This window comes from Stigmatopora nigra, chromosome 2 (genome assembly GCF_051989575.1).
Source record: "Stigmatopora nigra isolate UIUO_SnigA chromosome 2, RoL_Snig_1.1, whole genome shotgun sequence".
Classification (NCBI taxonomy): Eukaryota; Metazoa; Chordata; class Actinopteri; order Syngnathiformes; family Syngnathidae; genus Stigmatopora; species Stigmatopora nigra.
The window spans coordinates 18,757,757-18,780,818 of record NC_135509.1 but is presented as its reverse complement, the minus strand read 5'-3'; the positions used below and the strand labels follow the sequence as shown (position 1 = coordinate 18,780,818).

At 36.9% G+C, this 23,062-nt stretch overlaps 2 protein-coding genes across 7 annotated transcripts in view; both read left to right on the top strand.

The window, feature by feature from the left end:
• zc3h18 (zinc finger CCCH-type containing 18) overlaps positions 1-8,999 on the top strand; it is a 29,168-nt gene extending 20,169 nt beyond the window's left edge. For 3 of the 6 annotated variants that reach the window (XM_077738475.1, XM_077738457.1, XM_077738468.1), the window contains exons 14-20: positions 705-821; positions 1,013-1,021; positions 1,193-1,401; positions 2,439-2,689; positions 4,129-4,231; positions 5,385-5,481; positions 7,976-8,999. In XM_077738475.1, coding sequence (XP_077594601.1) covers positions 705-821; positions 1,013-1,021; positions 1,193-1,401; positions 2,439-2,689; positions 4,129-4,231; positions 5,385-5,481; positions 7,976-8,174 — 985 coding nt within the window. In that variant the 3' untranslated portion in view covers positions 8,175-8,999. The remainder of the gene's footprint in view (positions 1-704; positions 822-1,012; positions 1,022-1,192; positions 1,402-2,438; positions 2,690-4,128; positions 4,232-5,384; positions 5,482-7,975) is intronic. The other 3 variants (XM_077738483.1, XM_077738502.1, XM_077738492.1) reach the window with 3 other exon arrangements.
• A 7,972-nt stretch (positions 9,000-16,971) lies between these two features.
• il17c (interleukin 17c) lies at positions 16,972-21,121 on the top strand. Its single transcript, XM_077710810.1, has 3 exons — positions 16,972-17,077; positions 17,515-17,747; positions 20,805-21,121. The coding sequence occupies exons 1-3, from the start codon at positions 17,060-17,062 to the stop codon at positions 21,052-21,054; spliced, it is 501 nt and encodes a 166-aa protein (XP_077566936.1). The 5' UTR covers positions 16,972-17,059; the 3' UTR covers positions 21,055-21,121.
• Positions 21,122-23,062: the final 1,941 nt, after the last annotated feature.

Genomic DNA, 23,062 nt, shown 5'->3' with positions numbered 1-23,062 from the left:
ACCGTGAAGGTTCTGTAAGGTCATATTAAAAGGAATTGTTGAAAGCAAAAGACTATTGTTAACAACTCTGACCAACTTGAATGCATTTTTAAAAATGTGTACATGTTATAAGACTTTAAATCAGCTTATTTTGTGAGTGCTCGAAATTGAGCATTAAGATTTTTAATTTATTTAATGCATTTTTTGTCATTATACAAGTATAATGAGACATAAAGCTTTCACCACATAGTGCACACTATTTGTGGGATGTTAGGTGTCAGATCGTTAACGTACAGTCGCTCCCCTACTTGCGACTTTCAACTTACGAACAAACGGTACATACGAACATTTCTGCAAATTGCGTTTATGTCAAAAATGTTCGTAAGTTCGCTTTTGTATTGCGCGCCTTTTTCCGAGTAGTGCTTGTTTCCGCCGCTAATACCGACGCCTGGTGCTTTTGGAACTCAGCTCACCCAGCATCTACCTTCCTCTGCAGTGCGGAAGTGTGTGACATATCTGCAGTGCAGAAAGAACCTTTTTCATTTCTATCATTAAATATCTCCTGCAACCATTATTCAATATGGTTGGTGAAAAGTGAAAGGCTTCTAGTGAGGGAGGTGCAAGGATTATAGATTATGTAATCAAATTATTCCTTTTCAAGCATGCCGGACCGGAATGGCTATATTCCCTTTTTTTAATTCTTATTTTTTTTTCTTCTCTCATAGGCGGACTATAAGTGGGAGTGTTAGTGGAAGTGGCAGTAGTTACACTGGTTCAAGCTCTAGGTCCAGATCCTCTTCAAACTCCTTGTCACAGTCACGTTCTGGATCCAGAAAATCCAAGTACGTCGACATTTTTTCAACACCACCTTTTTTTGTTCAGAGATAGTAGCATTCAAATTACAATTTGCAACAATTATGTATTTGAAATAATTAGTTAATGCTCACCTTTTTCTTTCTTTTTCGTAATTAATACCAACCATTAATTGCTCAATCTCTTTTCTCTTTATGTTTGAACATGGAATACATATCAGGAAGTCCAGGTACGATAACATATTTGTTTCAGCAATTGTCTTTGTATTTGTACTTGCCAAGTTAAAATAATGTATGTGCATGTGTCAACATGCGTGTGTGTTGCACAATGTGTAAATGCATATGTGATGCAATTGTTTGAGGTTAAAGAGTTCACTGAATTGCGACCTCTACTACGACAGGTCTTTGAGCGTAAGCAGCGTGTCATCAGTATCATCAGGTTCATCAGGAAGCAGTTCACTGCGTAGTGCAGACTCTGATGACATGTATGCTGACCTGGCTAGCCCCGTGTCCTCGGCCAGCACTCGCTCACCTACGCCTGGCCACCCCCGAAAGGAGCGAGCCCCTCCCCCTCGGGAACGGCTCCCACAGAGTAGAGACAAGAACAGGGGTCAGTATAAGCGTAATGCAAATTGCTGATTAGACCTGGGCTATAACACGAGAATGATAATTATCAAATAATTTTGTCAGAAATAATAAAAACGTTTGATAAAATGTAATGAATTTAAACAGCAATTATGCCACCTGAACATCAGTACGGGGGCGCTGATGTGATGTGAATGCTCGTTCCAAACCAAAGTTCCGTAGACGAAGAAGATGGTGAACATGAAACAGCTCTTTTTACCTCGGTTAGCTAGATAACACAGAAGATAAATGCAACAGGACTATAACAGCCAAAAGGAGCGATTACGTGCTATGCAGATGCAGAACAACACTGAGTCGATCCACTAAACGAATCAAGTGAAGTCTCCCTGTAGTTTTCCTTTTCTTTTTCTCCCCATTTAACCCCCACTCTCCTCAGTTAAGGAGTTTTCCCGTTGTATGCAAATTTCATGAAAACATTGCAAAAAATCTAAAACTTGTTAACTAAGTTCATCCAACTTTTAACAAAATGTTTTTGAAATGGCCACGTCAGGTATATTTATATCGTTTTTTGTGTGTGAGGCTGGAAAATAGTTTGCTTGTCAATGGTAATGTCTTCAGTTGATTAATTTATTTATTTCATATTGCACAGCAATTTTTGCTTTAAAGCCAAATTTATTTTAAAGAAATTTAATACGCCAGTCAAAATTTCTGCAGGTTTTATTCATTATTGGTCATAGAGGGCGTTGTCTTATTGCACAACAGAACAACAAAAATACTTTTTAAAATCATATTTTATATTCTCTTTTCTTTTAAAGTAAGGTAACATAGTTATTTTCATAATTCAATGAGGAAAGTTATTTATTTATTCACAGAAGTTTGGAGTTTCAAATTTGAAAGAAAAAATATGTGATAGTTATCATGATAATAATAAATATCGACTCGTAATTTTTTATTTAACGTGATAACATTTTTTCTCATATTGTCCAGTCCTAATTCTGATGGTAATAGTTCCTTACAGAATGAGCATACACAGTATTTTCATTTATTTGGTCTGTTATGTAGAGAGGCTGGTGAAGAAAGATGAACACTTAAGAGAAGATCGCAGAAAGATGAACATGTCAGGTGGTCCACCCAGAGGAGGCAATTCTATGCCTAGACCAATCCCTGGAAGCAGGGGTGGTAACCCAGCACACCATCAAGCACACCACCAAGCACACCACCAAGCACACCACCCTAGTGGTAATATGCCCCCACCAGGAAATTATGGAGGTCCCAGTTCACACAGAGACATCAAAATCATGCTTCTCAACAAGGTAATTGTATAGCTATTTCCATTTTGAAATGTTAGAAGACAATTGATGATTCTAAATGTCTCAATAGACAATATGCGATTCCCTTAATTTACAAGTAACACAACTGGAGTTTTTTTTTTCAAATATAGTGGTACAGTAATCCCTCGAATATCATGGAGTAGGAGGAGTTGGGAGTAGTAAGAATAGTGGTGTTGGTGGTGGTAGTAGTAGTAGTACGAGAGTCTGGATCACAGGTGTCAAAGTGATTCTAGAAAGGGCAAAGGGGGTGCAAGTTTTCCTCCCGACTGAAACAGTGCAGAGTTAAGCCATTAAGGAGGTCTGCTGGAAGAAGCAGTACCTGCCTGCAATCAACTGATTACAGTTGCAAGAGAACAGATTGTGCAAAGGTGTCGTCTTGGTGGGTTGGAACAAAATCCTGCACCCACTCTGTCCTTTCTTGAATGGGTTTGACACCTATGCACTACATCAGGGTGGCCAACTCCGGTCCTCGAGAGCCCCTATCCAGTCTGTTTTCGTCTGCCAACACACCTGAATAAAATAATTGGGATCAGTATGAAGCTTCTGGACAGCTTGCTGATGAGTTGGTCATTTGATTCAGGTGTTGTAGAGGAGGGAGATATGGAAAACAGACTGGATAGAGGCTTCATCGGATTTTAATGTGCACTGTTGGCTTTTGAGGAAATTGAAGTATTTTAGTTCCCCCTTTAGAGTGCGGAAGATATGGTATGTCAGAAATTGGAGCCCTTAAAGATAGTTTAAATTTGTTTGTCAAAATTTGTAATATTGTTGTCCTCTTTGCAACCCAAAACACTCAACAAACTTTTGAAGCCTGATATTTTTTAAACCTGTAAATATAAACATTGAACGGAAAAAAAGGTTGGAGCGTATTTTTATATTAGTATTTTAACAAAAAGAGCAAGTATGGTCATTGGCGTTTTTTGCCTTCACGCTTAACAGACAAAGCATATTCTATGCAGTTGTAGGCTTGTTAGCATGTCTGCCTCAACAGTTCTGAAATCAAACATTCAATCTCCAGTGGGTTCCGTCCTTCCTTTGTGGAGTTTGCATGTTCTCCCTGTGCCTGCCTGTGTTTTCTCTGGGTACTCCAGTTTCCTCCCACATCCCAAAATCATGCATAGTATCCTGGTTGAACACTAAATTGATTAAATTGTCCTTTGGTATGAGTGTGAGCACGGATGGTTGTACATTGGCTGGCATAAATTCAGGGTGTCCCCTGCTTACTGCCCACTTTTGGATGGGATAGCCTCCTTTTAACGCACCATCTGCCTGCAATGGCTTGGGCCGTTGGAGTCACAAAGCTTTTAGGGCTAACAACCTTAACCATGGGGAGGGAACAGAGCTTCTCCAAAGGGCAATTGGATTTTTAATATGTGGGTTAAAATGTGAATTGAGTTAAAAATGTTTTTTTTTTCCTTTAGCAGCAAAGTGATAAGGGCAGTAGAAAGCGTTATCTTCCTTCTGACAAAGACCGGATACCTGGTTCCCCGCTCAGCAAGAGAATGGCTATGTCTCCTGACAGAGGTGAGAAACTCTTATGAACAAGTAGTTGGGCATGGTGGATGTTTTTGAAGAAAAAAAAAATTGATAAAATTTCTGATTCCACTTTCGAGTAGGACAATACAGTAATACCTTGGCATACAAGTGTCCAAACATATGAGAAATTTGAGATACAAGTAAATTCTGAGCAAATTTTTGCCTTGAGATACAAGAGAAATTTGAGATACGAGCATACGAGACCATTCCCTATATGGCCGTCCGGGTGGTCGAATATGCGCGAGACTGTTTATGAGAACTGCATCGCTCTGTCTTTCTCGCCGCATCTCCCTCGCGTAAAGATAACTATGGGCACAGGGCCGTACCGGTTGCATTTTTTATTTTTTTACCGGAGAAAGCGTGACCACGTCTATAATCTGCGAAAAAGACAGCATAATCTACATGAAATTGAAAGCAAAGAAAGCATCTGAAAAAGACACCAACAAAACAAACATGCAGTTCTAAGGCATCGAGAATCAGGAAGTACGCCTCGAAAGCGGTGATAGAATATATTAATATTTTTCCTTGGTTATCACACAAGGTTTAAATTTAGTGTAAGGTAAGATTAAAATGTATTGTGTATAGTAATCTAAATTCATTTCAGTCAAATTTAAAATTTATGTTAACGAGTGCGTTGCCGTCAAGTCTTTCTCCTGTCCTTTCGCTCCCTCTCTTGTCCTTTTCTGTACTGAAAAATATCACTATCAATATTTTAGTGTTGAAGATTATAACATCTAGATAGGTATTTGTTACTTTGGGAGTAGGTAGTGAATTAGAGCAAAAAAATGTTTATTGTAATATCCTTTTTTTTTTTTTTGTTTGTTTTTTGGAGGGTGGGAACCAATTTCTGATTTGTATTTAGTTCATTCCTATGGGAAAAATTTATTTGAGATGTGAGTAAAGGGGTCGTATCTCAAGGTATTACTGTACTTGAAAATATCCTAATTAACTTTTCTCCTCAAAGCTTCTATCGTAAGCAAACAAAGCCTCCATCATGGTGAATGTTTGTCCATTCCATTGTTTACCCTTTTTGAGGCAGTAGAAGGCGTGTGTGATGTTGCAATAGTGGCCGCGTTTTTGTATTACAAAAAATGGAAAAAGTAATGAATGGTCGCTAATAGGTTAACCAATCTTTTTATAGGTCGTGATAGGAGGATGTCTGGCCGACCGCCACTTTCTCCTCGAATGGATCGACCTAGAGGGCAGGGACCTCGGCCAATGCCCCATCAGGGAGACAGGTTTGTAAACTATCAGACATTGTCTCAAGTTTTACCGTATTTTCATACCTATAAAACCGTGTGTGATAGGGCGCAAATTCATTTGCGGTGCTGTTTTTTTGTCAATACATTGGACGCCTCGTCCGATAAGGCACTAGCAGGACGCTAGGCTAGCGTATGTTATGCTATCCGCTAGTGCGTGACTGGACATTTGGTCGCCAGTCTTTTGGTCCCTTTTGGTCGCCAGTCAAATGTACTTGTATTTTAAACAGTACTTGGATACTAAACTCTCATGAATATAATTTTTAGAGCTGGCTTGAACAGTAAACTCTGTCACCAAACGTCCGAGCTCCCCGCTAGCGTACTTTTGTTATGCTATAGCTTTAGCGTATGTTAGGCTTTGCACTAGCGTGGGTTTTTTTTGACACCACGAGCAAAACTAAGTTTAATAATGCTTTATTGAGGTCAAAGGTACACTTAGATATAAAGAGTTTGGCGTTTAAAATGATAGACTCCACTGTCAGTCAGGGTTTTGTATTCTGGGAACTTGATTCCAGCTTTGGCGAAAGCTCGAACAACAGTGGTGGCCTACACTTGAGCCCAGTCATCCACAATCCATGGTAACTCGCAACATGTATCATTCCCAAGCCTTCGATTCTCCTTGCTGTTATATCACTATCCAGAATTCATTCCAAAACGTCACCTTACTCGTGCGACATTGCCTGACCGAACTACAATGTTGGCCATCCGTTAGCAAAGCTGTTAAATTGTGTTCGACCCATGGCTTCAATCCACTTTACAGGCGTTCACACCCGCATTGTGTTGTCATTCACACCAGGCATTTTCTCTGTATAGATCTGATATGCTGTTTCTTTAATTAATGAGTGTTTTTGAGGGTTAAAAGCACTGCAAGTACACGGAAGTCAAATGCCTTGCCACTCCCCTGGGCTGTTTTGAATGGATTTAACGTAATGCTTGGAATGTGCGGGGAGGCTATCGTTGGGTTGAACTTCCACTGAGTTGGTCGCATTAAATAGCGTGTCGGCAAGAAATTAAACCAATCACTAACGGTCGGAGCCATACAAAAATTTAGTTAGGCCGCATCGACCAATTTAGAGAAAATGTTTGACTTAAGTGCACCCTACAGGTGCGAAATTACGGTATATTATTACATACAACACAGATTCTAGTAGCATCAGTTGTAGTAGTAGTCGTGGTAGTTGTAATAAGCCACAGTTGTATCGTTAGTGTGAATATTTAAAAACAACTTCCTTTAACTCCTTACACAAACATTCCTGGACATACATAAACACACTGGATGTGTCATTTTTACCAGCAGCTACAGGGATGTTTGCTTTGGTAAGAAATGTTTGGTCTCAATAAGGAACATGCTGCATGCTCTAGTACAGAGGTGGGCAAACTTTTTGGCCCGGGGGCCACATTGACTTTAAAAATTTTACAGATGGGCCGGGTCATCACAAGATACGATACATATAAAAAAACAGCATCCGCTAACAGTACATATGAAAAATAAACAGAAAAAAAAGACTAAAGTATTCACATACTCATCATTAAAGTAAAAAGTATAAAGTAAAGTAAAAAGGAATGTATTAAGAAATATTAAAATGTAATTTAAAAAAAGATAGAGGGCCTGTAAAACACAAAAAACAAATAAGAGTGGACAGAGCTACTGGCACTGGCTTCCGTGTGACAGCGCCATCTTAGAGAAAAAAAACATTTGGGCAATGTCGGCAGGCCGGATTAAAAAGCCTGTATGTGTCCCGCGGGCCTTAGTTTGCCCATGTCTGCTCTAGTGTGGAAGTTGGGCTTGCGGCTGAAAATGGTAGTGACTAATTTAGTGTGCTTTGCTTAGCAATTATGTATAAATAAAAAATAAATAAGTACAATATTTATTTTCCACTTTTATTTTTAGCATAAATAGAAAATATATTTTTAAAGATTTATTTTCTTGAAAAGAAGATAATTTTAAAAAAATATTTAATGTTTCTCATTTCAAAGAAAAACAATGTTTTATCAAAAACATGTCCATACCAAGTATAAAAGAGCAGAAAGTGTGTAATCTTTTCTGTTATTTTAATGTGATATAAAAATAAATAAAAGCTGCAAAAGACTCAATAATAATTGAATGCAGGGTCATGAATTTAAAAAAAATATTTTTATATATGTATGTTCATTCCGCCGATTGCAAAAAAAAACAAAAAGTTGATGCAGAAATCATCATCTGATTTTAAAATTCTTGATCGATTCTACCAAGATTTAAAAATGCAGGTTTTGGAAAACTAGCATTTTTTTCATGAAATTCGTAGAAAGTATATCACTAAAGATTTTCAGGAAATATTGTCATGTTGCTTAAATGACTTCATCCCAAACCCGGTAATACAGCTAGTAATCTGAGCAATTCTAAATGACACATTTCGACTTTTAACTCTCCAGGTGTGTGGTTTGAATCATAATATCATTTAAAAATGCCTCCATATCTTCTTTTGTTTTCTAGAAAACGCCCTCTCTCGCCACCTCCCAAATCATCCGGAAAAGGTTCCGGAGTCCAATCTGGCAAAGTTGCTGGTCCTGCACCGCCCGCTGTTTCCGGTAAACCCAGCAACACACTGTCTCGGCGCGAGGAGCTGCTGAAGCAGCTGAAGGCCGTCGAAGATGCAATTGCTCGTAAAAGAGCAAAGATCCCCGGCAAATAAGCAAGACTCTTTCCTTGGCTGTCAGTTAACTTGACCGAAGAGCACCAAGAGCCTGGGAAACTCAGAGGTCGGATCAAGTCTCAGTGATTCCTCCTTTACTTTTCTGCCTCCAGTGGACATGTACAAATACTGTCTGGTTCTTGTGCACATTATGTAAGTGAGCAAGTGGCCTCCACAACAGAGTTTTCTTATAGCATCTTTCACTCCCATATTCCTTCTCTCTGCTACTAGTCGAGAAAGGAACAGGAGGGGAATGCTGGCATAGCCTACTTGGTCTACTGACCAACAGAAGAAGTCATTCTGATCTTTGAGTGACAAAGGAAAATTAACTTCGGAATTCAATAGAATCTGATCTTGCTGTTGTCTGAACGCTTAGATTTTGTCTCCCTGTTGTTTTCTCTCTTAAGAGCCAGCTCAGTATGACACAGTGGCACGGCTTCTCAATCTGTTGTAAAAAAGGAAGAAGAGAAAAAAAAGAATTTGCAGTCTCTCTCGCATCCCCGCAAAAGTGACACGACTAGTCGTGGGCCCATCGTAAACCAAAGGCCCGTGTGTTTTGGTGTTTTGTTTTACAGCTTTATCAGACATTGTACAACAAAAAACAAGCCTGAGGCTTAAGAAAACTACACCAAGCCGTAGTGAGCTTCGCCTTTTTAACAAAACAAACAAGAAACTTTTTTTTTCTTCATAGCTCTTCTCAAAAGTTATAAACCAATGTTTTGTCATATTTGTATTTCAGAGAGAGGTTGCAAATGGGACATCTGGAGGCACAAGCTGTGTCTTGCTTTTGTGACAAAAGCCTAAATAAACTATTTTGATAAAGAGCACAGTTGCCCATATTTGCTTCAATAAGGCATGGCTCTCCAACATGTTGCAATCCGAGGATATATTTCCTGAGTAATGTGCAAATCTTTGCATGAATCAGTACTAAGAACTAGCTTTTGGGTTCAAAAACATTGCTGACTCCTGGCTTAAAGGATACAATTTTCTAGTCAGTCATTTGTAGAACTGTGTGCCTGGGAACATTCTCATTTATTCAAGTCATTGCATTCTCAGGTTATGAATCAATCACGAACAGGTGGGTCTGGTTCTCGAAGATTACTACGTTTTGTTTGACAGTGAGCAGGCATTGTTTCATGACTGTAGAATAAGTAAAACAGTAATGGATCCAAATTTGTCAGTTTTAGAATGGAAGGAAAGAATTTGTCAAATGATCAATATTATACTTTAGAAAGAATCACTTAAAGAGATGAACCCGTGACCCATTAAAAGCTCTGTCATAATGCTGCTAATTAGATTTTTAAAACATTTAAAAAGTCATTACCAATGAGTTAAAGCATATTAGGAAAAAACTATTTGCAAATGTACACTTTCATTACAGGATGTAAAAGTAAAAGGATTCCTTTATATAATATTGGTAACTATGACTTCAAGTGCCACTGAAAAAAGAACTTGAGAAGTGAAAGCTCAATAGAATTCACAATTGTCAACCTTCTGTTTACAGTATTCATTTTCTACATGAAAGCAGTCAATGTATAGCACTCCATAGGTCACAGGTTTCAAAGTGACACCCTGCGGGCCAGAACCGGCATGCCACATCACTTTGTTCGACCCACAAAAGTAAATAGTGTGTCGACTTCATGTTTCCTACCAGAATTTAAATGGGCATTATAGATACGGCAGCCAGGTAGTGATTAGCGCGCCTCACAGTTCTGGGGTCGAGGGTTCATTGCCCGGTTGGTCCTCACTGTGTAGAGTTTTCATGTCCTCCGTGAGCTTGCGTGGCTTTTCTCCGGCTCCATTGGTTTCCTCCCACATCCCAAAAACAGTCAGGGTAGGCTGGTTGAACACTCTAAATAGTGTATGAATGGTTGTCTGTGTCCTTGTGCCCTGCGATTGGCTGGAACCAATTCAGGGTGTTGCCCACCTGGTGCGGTTTGGAAAATTGAATTAATTATAGATACGTCAAAAATATTTACAGTAATCCCTCGAATATTGCGGTTAATGAAGACCAGACATGGTTGTGATAAGCGAAAAATCACGACGTAGGATCACCCCATTATAACTACCACAATACATGTTTTCACAGAAATACTAGTACACAAATAAAATGATCAAAAAGTATATTTATGAAAGATTACAACTATATGCATGCTAAAAGACTAATGTATTAATATCTAATACAATGTATATTCTTAAAAATGTAACAACTTTAAATTCTGTACTCAACTAGAAAACAGCTTGATATGAATTTAAAAAACAGGTGAATGAGAGTTTTAGTCCATGTCACTTGTCTTGTTGTGGTCATGGGTTAATTGTCCATTGATATTCGAGGGATTACTGTACTCGCATTACCAAACGTGTCAGGTAACAAAAACACCACTGTCTGTTATAAACACATCTGTCAAAACAGCATGCGGACAGTCAAACTTGTTGATTAAGGCTGTTTTTTTCCATGAACCCAGCCAGCAGCATTCCCCACATGCGATCCCGGTGAAGACTTCAATAAAACTGTCTGGCATCATCTACCAAAAAGAACCTGTGTGGATTTTCACATATTTCTAAACTTTTAGTTTTCCTGAAAATAATCTGATGTAGTGGATCCGCGAAAGTTGAAGCCGTGATATTCGAGGGATTACTGTACTCTTTTTTTTTTTTTTATTTTTTTTTAGGAAAAACAAAATTATATAAACACTTAATTTAGCAAAAAAAACGTTTTTCCATCAAAACTATTTTAAAAAATAATAAATTAATTAAAACAATATTTCCTGCTTTCCACTTTTATTTTTTAATGTCAATAAAACATTTGTTTAAAAAAGCTATATTCAATTTTTTCTGCTATTTAAAAAGCTTTAAATAAATTTTAAATAAAAAACTTGATTTAGAGATTTTTATTTCACTTTTATTATCCCAATTAATTTTAGATTTAAAAATTACAAATCTAATATATTTAAATTTATTCTGTTTTTATTGTAAATTCTTTTACATACAGTATTTACTGTTTTCCTTTTGGATTAAAAAGAAAAATGTAAATATTTTTCTTTTTTTTTTTTTACTTAAAAAAATGTCAATACAAAAGAGGCGCAAAAAAAGAATTTAGACAAATTTTAAAGTAAGAAAAGCTGTCATTAGCCAATTAATTGTGACAGCCAAGTTGACATTGATATAAAAGCATAAATGCGACATGGCCTGTCACAAAAATGAATTTAATACCCCTACTTTGCTTTAATGGTTTCCATCAGGCCTATTGTCTCATCTTGCAGAATTTTCCATTGGGTTTAGGTCAGTAGAGTCAGCTGGCCAATTAAGCGGCACGAGTTCAGCTATTTATTTATTTTTTACATATGTTTGGCTTCTCCAGCATAAATGTCCCTATTCTGTCCTGTTTGTCACTAACTGTTATATCACTAATCAATAGCACAGTAATGTTGGCCACAATAAAGAAGGACAGATTGTAAATAAATCATTCCTTTTGGTTAGCTCCACCTCACTTTCCTACCAGACAACATGGCATGATTGTCATTACACTATTATTGGATACTTAATTGATTCATTAGCTCATACTGTGTGGCTGGTAATTGAGAAATGCTTACATTGTATATTAACAGCGTGAGCACATAGTGAGAATTTTGTAAACAACTAAACTACATGTCACGTCATCGACAAACTAGCTGCACACATCAGGTGATTGAAAGACGATTGATTGGCTTCTGTCCAAGTGACAATATTCCTTGTTTTGGCTCCGCCCCCGTTTTCAGTAATTACTGCTCAACCATATAATCATCTTATTTTCACATTTTTGACAAGCAATTTGTCCCAACCTAAAATGTAGTCATAGACATTCTGATCCCTTTATTTAACTGTTTTTGTAAGAATTCATAGCTCAAACCATCCAAATGTATCTTGTACAGCAAATTAAGCTTGGAAATTTTTCCTAATAGTTTTCTTTCATGATTATTCATATTGTTATTACAATACTTATGGATGTCATTTCAATTAGAGGTTTTTTTTTACATGTGCTTTTTTGCTCAGTCAAAAGAGGGAACTTGGTTTTTAAGAGACATTTGATTTCCTATTAGGCTTTTTCATAAATATTTGTGATTAGGAAGTTGCAAAAAGGAACTTATTTGTGTTGACCTTGTCCGTTATTTCACTGGGATTTTGAGAGGGGGCGTACAATTTTGTTTTTATATACGTGGGGAAACAAGTTGATGACACATTTGTTAATTGGCATGAAAATCTTCAAATGAAGGATGTGTATGGCAAGAATCACATTATATTTTCTAATAAAACGTTTTTATCCCTCCAAAATTCCCACTGAAATACACTTTTTCTGACAGGGTAGCAGACCCATGAAATGTTGCGTAAGGCTCTTAGTAATACTTTATATTATTAACAACCTTTTTTGCTTATGTTTCATAAAGTTGTGTCACCACCATCTTAACATTCTTGTCAGACCTCGTAGCTTTTTCATCTTCATAGGCTGGCTCTTGCGTCCTCCTATAGTGCGATAACTTCAGTTTTGGCGTTATGGAGACGCAGCTTCCTTCTGTGACTGGATGCTTGGTCGCTGGTCTTTTGGTCCCCGTTGGTCGCCGGTCTTTTGGCCGCGGTTAGGGTTAGAGTTTAATATTTAAGTACATTTGAGGGTTAGGGTTTAATATTTAAGTACATTTGACAACCATAGCCCTAACGGCGACCAAAAGACCGGCGACCAAAAGACCGGCGACCAAAAGACCGGCGACCAAAAGACCGGCGACCAAGCGTCCGAGCACCCTTCCTTCAAGCCAATGGGCGGCCAGCGGAATATTGGGAAACTGCCAATGGGAGAGCAACTCTGTTGCCACAGTTTCAAAATAAACTACAGGATGCCTCAAGAGGATGTTTGAGATTTTCCATCTTGTATTTTGAAACTTCTTATCCAGAGACACATTTTCCTGTTGAGGCTATTCGTAATCTGGGAATTTTATATGTAGAGGTACTACTGTATTTTATGAAAAGTGAAATTCAGGTTAACCTTATTTATGCTACATCTTGTATTCTTAAAATCTTCTTAATATCTTAAAATTGCGAAAGTAAAAAAAACAACAACAACGGGAAGCAAACAAACCACGTCACGTAAGGAGCACCCACATTGAATAACAATTCTAACAAAAGTATATAATAATAATAGCGGCTGACAAGATGAGTGCAGTGCAATAAGGAAACATTTTATAACACTGTGCACTGTGTTTTCAATTGTTTTGTACTTTTATTTCATTGCTCACTCTGTTATGCTGTTTACCAACAGCCAGAAACCCATGAAAGACCACTTCCCAGACACATATGTTGAAGCCCAGTGTCTGTGCTCTGGTTGCATTATGGTTAAGACCAAAGGGACCCTTGAGCTGAATCACGACTACAACTCAGTTACAGTCAACCAGACCAGCTCCAGGTGACTCAGTGCTGTGTGTAGAGGAATGGCGATAGCATCCTCAGTGGACCTGTTAGCTCTATAAGCAAACGGACGACGGTCAACTGAGGGAGGGATTGTATTCCTGATGTGGTGGTTGACCAACTTTTCAAAGCACTTCATGATCACAGGCATGAGTGCAACAGGCCTATAGTCATTCAGGCTGTCAATGGTTAGCTTTTTGGGGACAGGGATAATGGTGGCAGATTTCAGGCAGGATGGAATGATGGATTGTTGCAGGGAACAATAGAATTTTATTGTGAAAACTTCAGCCAGCTGGTCAGCACACGCTTTGAGCGCCTTATGTGCGATTAAATGCCTTTGGTTTGGCCAAAGGCAACACAAACACCAGCATCTCGCATTACTGTCCTTATTTTTAGGGTACCGTATTTTCACGACTATAAGGTGCACTTAAAAGACTTAAATTTTCTCCAAAATAGACAGTGCGCCTTATAATCCAGTGCGCCTTATATATGAAAAAAAAAAAAACAGAAAACCAAAAACGAAAAACCACCACTGTTGGATATTAAAAAAACACAAACGCCTGAAATGAAACAATACTGTTAAATATGCAGATGCCATCTTAGTTTACAAAATCTTCCATCATATAGCTCCTCCCCCACTGCAAGATTTTATACAAAAAAATCCAAAACATCAACAATGGCTGGCTCTAGAGGTGACTGTGTAGTGAGTGCTTCATACCTGGAAGTCAATAGCAATTACCGTATTTTCACGACTATAAGGCGCACTCAAGTCTTAAATTTTCTCCAAAATAGACAGTGCGCCTTATAATACAGTGCGCCTTATATATGGAAAAAATGTCATTCGTTGAGGGTGCGCCTTATAATGCGGTGCGCCTTATAGTCGTGAAAATACGGTACTTGAACCGCCATTTGTTTAACTTTGCATATTTTTAAAGATATTTGTCAGCATATATTTCCTTTTTCTGTTCTGTTTATGACTTTAAACTTTGTTTCCATGGTAATTGCTACTCTTTTTTGACTGAACCTGGCGAAAGAACCAGCTTTCTTCTTTGTGGCCGTAACGCATTAAGGAGGGATACTTCCAATGCACAAAGATAGACGAGTACAATGTACTGGCTAAACTGAAACTATTGCGCCAGGGATTAAATGGCTGACAAGAATTTTGACCAGTTTTGGAATGACTCATCTGTGTTCTTTTCAAAAAGTCTGGTTCGGATTGAAGCTATCAACAGGAAGACCAGAATTAAACTTAAAAAAGACAACAAACCCATACCTGTATAGATGCTAACAAGGGAAACCCCACTCTACATGTTCAGACTCATTTTCCTTCTGAAATACTTTATACGTAGATTCTCCCATTTCCCGAGATTTACCAATCCCTGCAAAAGACAATGTTTAATCGAAAAAGGACATTTGTGGGGCAATTGTGTGGTTTCCTGTTGCTTTTTGAGTCACTCGTGGGATTTTTGAGACATCCAATGGGATTTTAGTGGCAGACTGAATCTGAGAGATTGACATTCATAGCCATTCCTCCCAGTTTTAATGAATTAGGAGGTCATTATCGTTCATCAATTTCCCCTTCATTTGAAGGTACTTACTTAATATGTTATTGTCTGATTAGTTTGGGCAATTAACTCCATACTTATGTTGTGGTTATGTAACTATATTATGGATCGTTATTTTGTTCATTTTAGGCCATTCATGGGTCAATTTCTTTTTGGGGGATCACCTCCCTTTTGATATTTTGTCATTTTGCCAAGATCGTTAGAGAGAAGGATGTTTTTATAATGTTTTGAACTCTACGTTTTGGCAAAAACGATACCACTTTTGTCCACATTAATATATTTAAATTATGGAAATCCGTAAAAAAAAAACATGAGTATATACAATTTTTAATTTGTAATTGTTTGACTTTGGAAATAAATGCCGAAGATTTGCGTTTTTGATCGGTCCATGAGCACCTGGTGCCGGTTCGTCAGAATAAAAACAATATTAATGTTTTAAATCTCACCCTGCTACTTGAAATGAGAAAAGTTGTTATAATAATGATAAATAATTGCTCTTATGCTTGGGACTTGTTATTTATTTTTATTTTTTGCTGTTGTGGGTGTCATTCGTCCCATCCCCGCACAATTTTGTCTCAAGTTGTCGCCCTCAAGGTTTGGGACCACTGTGATAGACCACTAATCCATTTTGCTTGGAAAATAGACCAATGGCTCTCCTTGTTAATAAGAGATGATGTGATGCCCATAACTGTGACTATAAATGAATGATTTAAGGGTCGTTTTCTGAACCGCTTTACCCTCACTAGGGTCGCGGGGATTCTGGAACCTTTCCCAGATGTCTTCGGGCCAGAGGCGGGGGACACCCAGAATTGGTGACCAGCCAATCGCAGGGCACAAGGACAAAAAAACAACCATTCATGCTCTCACTCATACTTAGGGGCAAATTAGTGTCCAATCAGTCTGCCATGCAAGTTTTTGGAATGTGGTAGGAAACCAAAGTACCCAGAGGAAACCCACACAGGTTTGGGGAGAACATGCAAACTCCACACAGGTGGACGTGACCTGGGTTTGAACCCAGGACCCCAGAGCATTGAGGTCAACACGCTAACCACTCACTCCACCGAGCTGCCCTACATTTAAAAATATGAATTGTTTATGGCTATGTCTGTTGAAACCCCCTGATTTAGTGTTCAATCAACCTATTTGGCGTTTTTTTTAGGGTGTGTGTGTGTGTGGGGGGGGGGGGGGGCGACTGGAGTACCTGAAAAAACCCAGTGAGCGCATGGAAACACTCTACACAGTGAGAACCGACCTGGGATTGAACCCTCTACCCCAGAACTGTGAGGCTGACATGGTAATGGCTAACCAACTGGGTGTCTGTCAGCTGGGATAAGCTCCAGCGCCCCCCCCCCCCGCACCCTAGTTAGGATATAGAGGTTCAGAAAATGAGATGAGATGGGGTTAGTAAATTGACAAATTGTCTTTTAAATGAAAGTTTTTGAGGGGGATTAAAGCCAAAATTGCTTGGTTTTCATAGATGGAAAGAATACATTTTCAATTGACTTACACTAATTTGGAATGTGTTCCTTCTTCCCCCTTTCGCTAGTTAAACAGTGCCTTTGAAAGCCATAAACAGATGATGACAAAGCGTTGCGTCACTGCAAGATTTACCTTCAATTGATGTTCGCTGTGTAACCTGGGGGTGTTTGCAAGAGAGAGAGAAAGAGAGAGAGAGCTATGTGGTCATTTGGATAAAAATAGATTGTCACGTGACCTCACCTGAATCCTCGCGAGGGGCGTGTTCGTAAGTGTAGAAAGTTGGCAGTTACCCAATGTCTGAAATAGTGTAGCACCTTTCCATTTCCTCGTGCCATCGAGAGCAATAAAAGGGACGAGCATGTCGGCTGCAAAAGACACACATCAACCAGAGCAGGTCAAGAGAACATGGACGTGATGGCTCAGGTGAGGAGTGAATGGGAACTCTGCTCGTATTTGGCTCTGCTCAGCAGGGCTTAAATCAGGGACTGTCAAAGTCAAACTGCTTTATTTTTTTTATCACCTGTCGTAGTTTTGCTTTCATCCGGAGGGCCGTTACGTCTTCCAACGAGCCTGGCAAAATGAATCGATTAATGAATTGACAGCTTTTATGATGGATAAATTATTTATGGACAATCAAATTAAAGTATTGATTATTTTTGTGAGCCTTTTAATAGCAAATATTTTTTTGTCTTGGATTTTTTTTGTTGACATTTTTTTTTCATCAGAAAAGAGGGCAAATATTAAATCATGTGTTTTAACCTTATGTGTTTTTTATTTAAAATACACTGTGGCAGTCGAGCAAGATTTGGCCCCCGAGGCGCCGCTTTGACACCTGTTTTAATTGCTATTCTTCCCTGCAGATGCTAACCTTAGTGGCCCTTGTGCTGAGCTTCACGAGGACAACAAACGCAAACCGATGCTATGAAGAGTCGGAGTTGAGCAAGGCAGCTGACAGGAAGCTGGCTAGCCACTACTTGCAGCCCATCGAGCCCCGGGTGGTGGTCCCGCATGATGCCCCATACGAGTGCCCCTTGGACCTCTACTTGCATCTCTGGGCTTTGGAAGACAGGTCTCTGTCTCCCTGGAGATATGTGTAAGCATCCTTTATCATTCTCTATCTCCTCATCATCTTTGTAAACGTGTAATTGATTCTTATGTGCAACTTTTTGGTTATAATTTTTTTTAGCTTCATTAACAAGCAAAACAAATGAGTGGTTAGTACGTTGGCCTCACAGTTCTGAGATCGAGGCTTGTTTTAAGACAACTAAATAATATAACTGACATACAACTGACAATAGCTCCGCCCCCTTTGGATACTGTTACTTGTCTGTCAAGTTTTTGGTGGTTAAATCTATGGTAAGGAAGTGTATAACGGAGCATGTTAGATATTTGTTTTAGTGCAATATTAAAACAGTATCCTCCTTTTGACAGAGAGAAACACAAACAATACATATTTTTAAATGTTCTTCCTTGAGAGCCATTCTTAGAATTTAAATGTATGTGCTTTTTTGTCATTTTGACACTTTTAAAGTACAAAAAGTGTATGAATTTTTTAAAAAAAACATTGTTACGCTGTTGCTAATCAATGAGCATCAATCAGAGAACAAATGAATAGTCTAATGAAATTAAATAAATATCATTAAAGCTGCACTAGAAGTAGATAATCAGTGATATATATATATATATATATATATATATATATATATATATATATATATATATATATATATATATATATATATATATATATATATATATATATATATGTATATATATATATATATATATATATATATATATATATATATATATATATATATATATATATATATATATATATATATATATATATATATATATATATATATATATATATATATATATATATATATATATATATATATATATATATATATATATATATATATATATATATATATATATATATATATATATATATATATATATATATATATATATATATATATTAAAGGAGGAATGAATTATGACAAAATATTGCTCAAGTTGATGATCAGGTTCTTTTTTTTAATTCTTAGTGTTTACTATTTTCAAACTTTCGCAAATAAAATAGTATGCTTGCTAACACTATTTTAGTTTAGACTGCCTAAACTCGTTCCAGGGTTTCTCTCCTTCAGAAACATGAGATAATAGTTATTTTCTATTCAAAAGCTGTGTCATTCTAAAAATCTATATCCAATGTGTCTCCACCAACCTGTTTGTCAGTCATTGCTGTTTTTTTTCTCTAAACCACACAAGATAATTGCAGCTCTTGAAAAAAAATACTTGACAAATATACACACCATTAACAGTTCAAATGAATTTCAGTCATGTTTTGAAAGTGTAAGATTTTCTTGTAAAATAACAAAATTGGACAATTTACAAGTAATGGTGAGTACCTTAGAAATTACACTAAATGAATAAAAAGTGGACATGAAGTGTTTATTCAGCACTTCTCGTGACGAAGCGTGACACGTCAGCTGTTTGACTTCTATAAACGACAATGTTATTGTTTTCCTTTCTGTGGCCTGACGAATCAGTGAATGTGAGCCAATGGCATGAAAGGGAAAATTCCAGTGAGCTTGACACCTTTGTCAGAGTTAATAATTGCATCATATCACAGAGTTGTGTCACCGTGCTTTACGGCAACGTTGCAAGGTTCACGTTGCTTGCAACTTCCTTGGACCTTTATTCAAAGTGTAACGTGATAACAGATACCAAAAAAAAAAAAAAAAACAACGGGAAGCAAACAAACCACGTCACGTAAGAACGCCCACATTGAGTATTGTTAGTGCGGCTGACGAGATGAGTGCAGTGCAATAAGGAAACATTTTCAAATCGCAATATGGCCCGTTTTACATCATACCACAATGTCGTCATCATCATACATCATTTTTTTTATCTTATGTGATGAAAAAGTATATATTTATTAAAAAAAATGCTAATTACTTTACTTTAAATTGCCATTAAACAGACATTAAAATGTAAAAGTATCCAATGTAAAAAAGAGGAGATGCAATAGGATATAAATATACTTGTTATTCATAAGGGCAGCTCGGGGGATGAGTGGTTCGCATGTCGGCCTAACAGTGGGAGAACTGGGCTCAAATCCAGGTCGGTCCACCTGTGTGGAGTTTGCATGTTCTCCCGGGGCCTGCGTGGGTTTTCTCCGGGTACTCGGGTTTCCTCCCACATTCCAAAGACATACACAGTAAGCTGATTGGACACTCCAAATTGCCCCTATGTATGAGTGTGAGCATGAATAATTGTTTGTCTCCTTGTGCCCTGTGATTGGCTGGCCACCAATTCAGGGTGTACCCCACCTCTGGCCTTAAGTCACCCCCTGCAACACTAGTGAGAATAAAGTGGTTCAGAAAATGAAATGAGATGTTATTTACAAATGTCAAGAGATCTAATTACATTTTAGTACTGCATGTTTTTTTAATTACCAATTATTTTAAATACCAATTATGTTAATTACGATCATATGCTGTTAGTGTTTTTGTTGTCATAGAAAAAAACAGCTGATGCAAACTTTGTTTCACTTCATCCAATTTCGTCATACGCAGCTGGGTATGATGACAATTAGGCTTTTTGTCAAGTCAACGATGACGACAATGCCTATGTCTGATTTTATTTATTTTATTTATTTAGTTTGTTGCACGGACGCATGGTGTAATCTACGAAAAATGATTAGAACATTTGTTTGTTCATTTTCTTTACTGGGTCATCCTCACAAGGGTCGCGGAGGGTGCCGGAGCCTATCCCAGCCAACTCTGGCCACAAGGCGGGGGACACCCTGAATTGGTGGTCAGCCAATCGCAGGCCACAAGAAAACGGACAATCATTCACACTGATACTCATACCTAGGGGCAATTTAGAGAGTCCAACTAAGCTACCATGCATGTTTTTGGGATGTAGGAGGAAACCGGAAAACCGGTAAAAAATCTACGTAGGCCGGGGAGAACATGCAAACTCCACACATGAAGGTCCAAGTGGTATTTACCATAAATACCACCACAAAAATCATATACTGAAACACACACACTCCAAATAATAACACTGTGCATTGTTTTCAGTTGTTTTGTACTTGTTCTTTCATTGCTCACTCTGTTATTCTGTTTACCTACAGCCGAAAATCCATGAAAGACCACTACCCAAACACGTATGTTGAAGCCCAGTGTCTGTGTTCTGGTTGCATTATGGTCAAGAACAAAGGGCCTCCTGAGCTGAATAATGACTACAACTCAGTTACAGTCAACCAGACCAGAGTTTTTCTCAAGAGGGAACCGTGCAGTGACAAGGGAATGTACTATCTCAAACCTGTCTCTGTGACAGTTTCGGTGGCCTGCACCTGCGCTACACCCAGAGTCTTCTCGTGATGCTGCATGACAGTATCACAATGTTTAGGTTGACTATGATTCCTGGAATGTGGCATTATATGTGCTAAACGGATAAGAGTTGACCTCCCCCCCCCCTTTTTTTTGTTGTAAAATAGTCAGGTGTCAAAAGAAGCTCAACGTTAAATGAACCTTTATTTATCTGTCCTATTTATGTATTTATTTATCTATTTATCATGTCATATTTATCGTGCTGCATTTCATGTCTTAAGTACAATGGGTATTTCAAAAAGCACTCTTTTGGATGAAGATATTTATAGTACTTCAAAGTACACAGCTTATTTATTATATGCTTCAAAGTTTAAATGATCTGAGAGTTAATGAAAGTTTGACATTGGAAACCAGTGGATTTTTGTCTAAGATGATATTGGGTTTGACTTTGTTATCCCATAGTGGGACTTGAACCAGTCTACCGGACTTATAGCTTCTTTCAAGCGAAATAAAAATGATGGTGATGACATTTTATGTGTATTCTTTCTGTTTACTCATGAAAGTCTAATTTTCATTTTTCTTTTAAAGTTGCTTTTTTAATGTTATTTACACATTCTTCATAAGAGCATATTCCATGATTAAGTTAACCACTTGAAAATCCACATTTAATTAGCTATTATCAGCAAACATAGATCATTTCAAAATCTACTGCCATTTTTAGGCCAAACACAGCGATTGAAATGTCACAATTAGGCTTAGTCACGTTGAGCTTGACTGCCGCCAGCAAGCCGCACTATTATATCAAACAAAAATACCAAACATTTGACACGCACTGCAAATACAATTAACACTTAGGAAGAGGAAACACAATTGGGGAAGTATACTATGTGAACTCTCACGCAATATTTTTGAGCGGGGGAGACATTTTGCACCGCTGAATCGTAATATAACAAATTAAGAAGAACTTGGATTATTTGGACACAAATTAAAAAAAAAGGATCTAACTTTACACTAAAGTTAATTCTAATTGTTTTAGATTTTTATACCTTCTCCATGGCTGTTTGCCCCGCCTCCATCCTCATGTTCGCTATCGCTGGGCTGTTGGTTGTTGTATTCCCATCAAAATATATTATAGTACGCTACAATGATAAACAGCCTCTCGTCTTGGCCACCTGGCTTTCTCGTATCTTGAAATTTTTCTCGTATAATTATTTGCTCGAAATTTTACTCGTATCTCGAAATGCTCGTATGTCGAGGTACCACTGTATATGGTTGACTAAATACTTATTTGCCCCACTGTACACACATAAATGAGTATATATATATATATATATATATATATATATATATATATATATATATATATATATATATATATATATATATATATATATATATATATATATATATATATATATATATATATATATATATATACATGTATGTGTGTGTGTGTGTATGTATGCATGTATATATATATATATATATATATATATATATATATATATATATATATATATATTTAAATATATAAATATATATATATATATATATTTAAATATATATATTTATATATTTATATATATATTGATATATTGATATATATATTTATATATATATATTTATGTATTGATATCTATCTATCTATCTATCTATCTATCTATCTATCTATCTATCTATCTATCTATCTATCTATCTATCTATCTATCTATCTATCTATCTATCTATCTATCTATCTATCTATCTATCTATCTATCTATCTATCTATCTATCTATCTATCTATCTATCTATCTATCTATCTATCTATCTATCTATCTATCTATCTATCTATCTATATATCTATATATCTATCTATCTATATATCTATCTATCTATCTATATATATCTATATATATATATATATATATATATATATATATATATATATATATATATATATATATATATATATATATATATATATATATATATATATATATATATATATATATATATATATATATATATATATATATATATATATATATATATATATATATATATATATATATATATAAT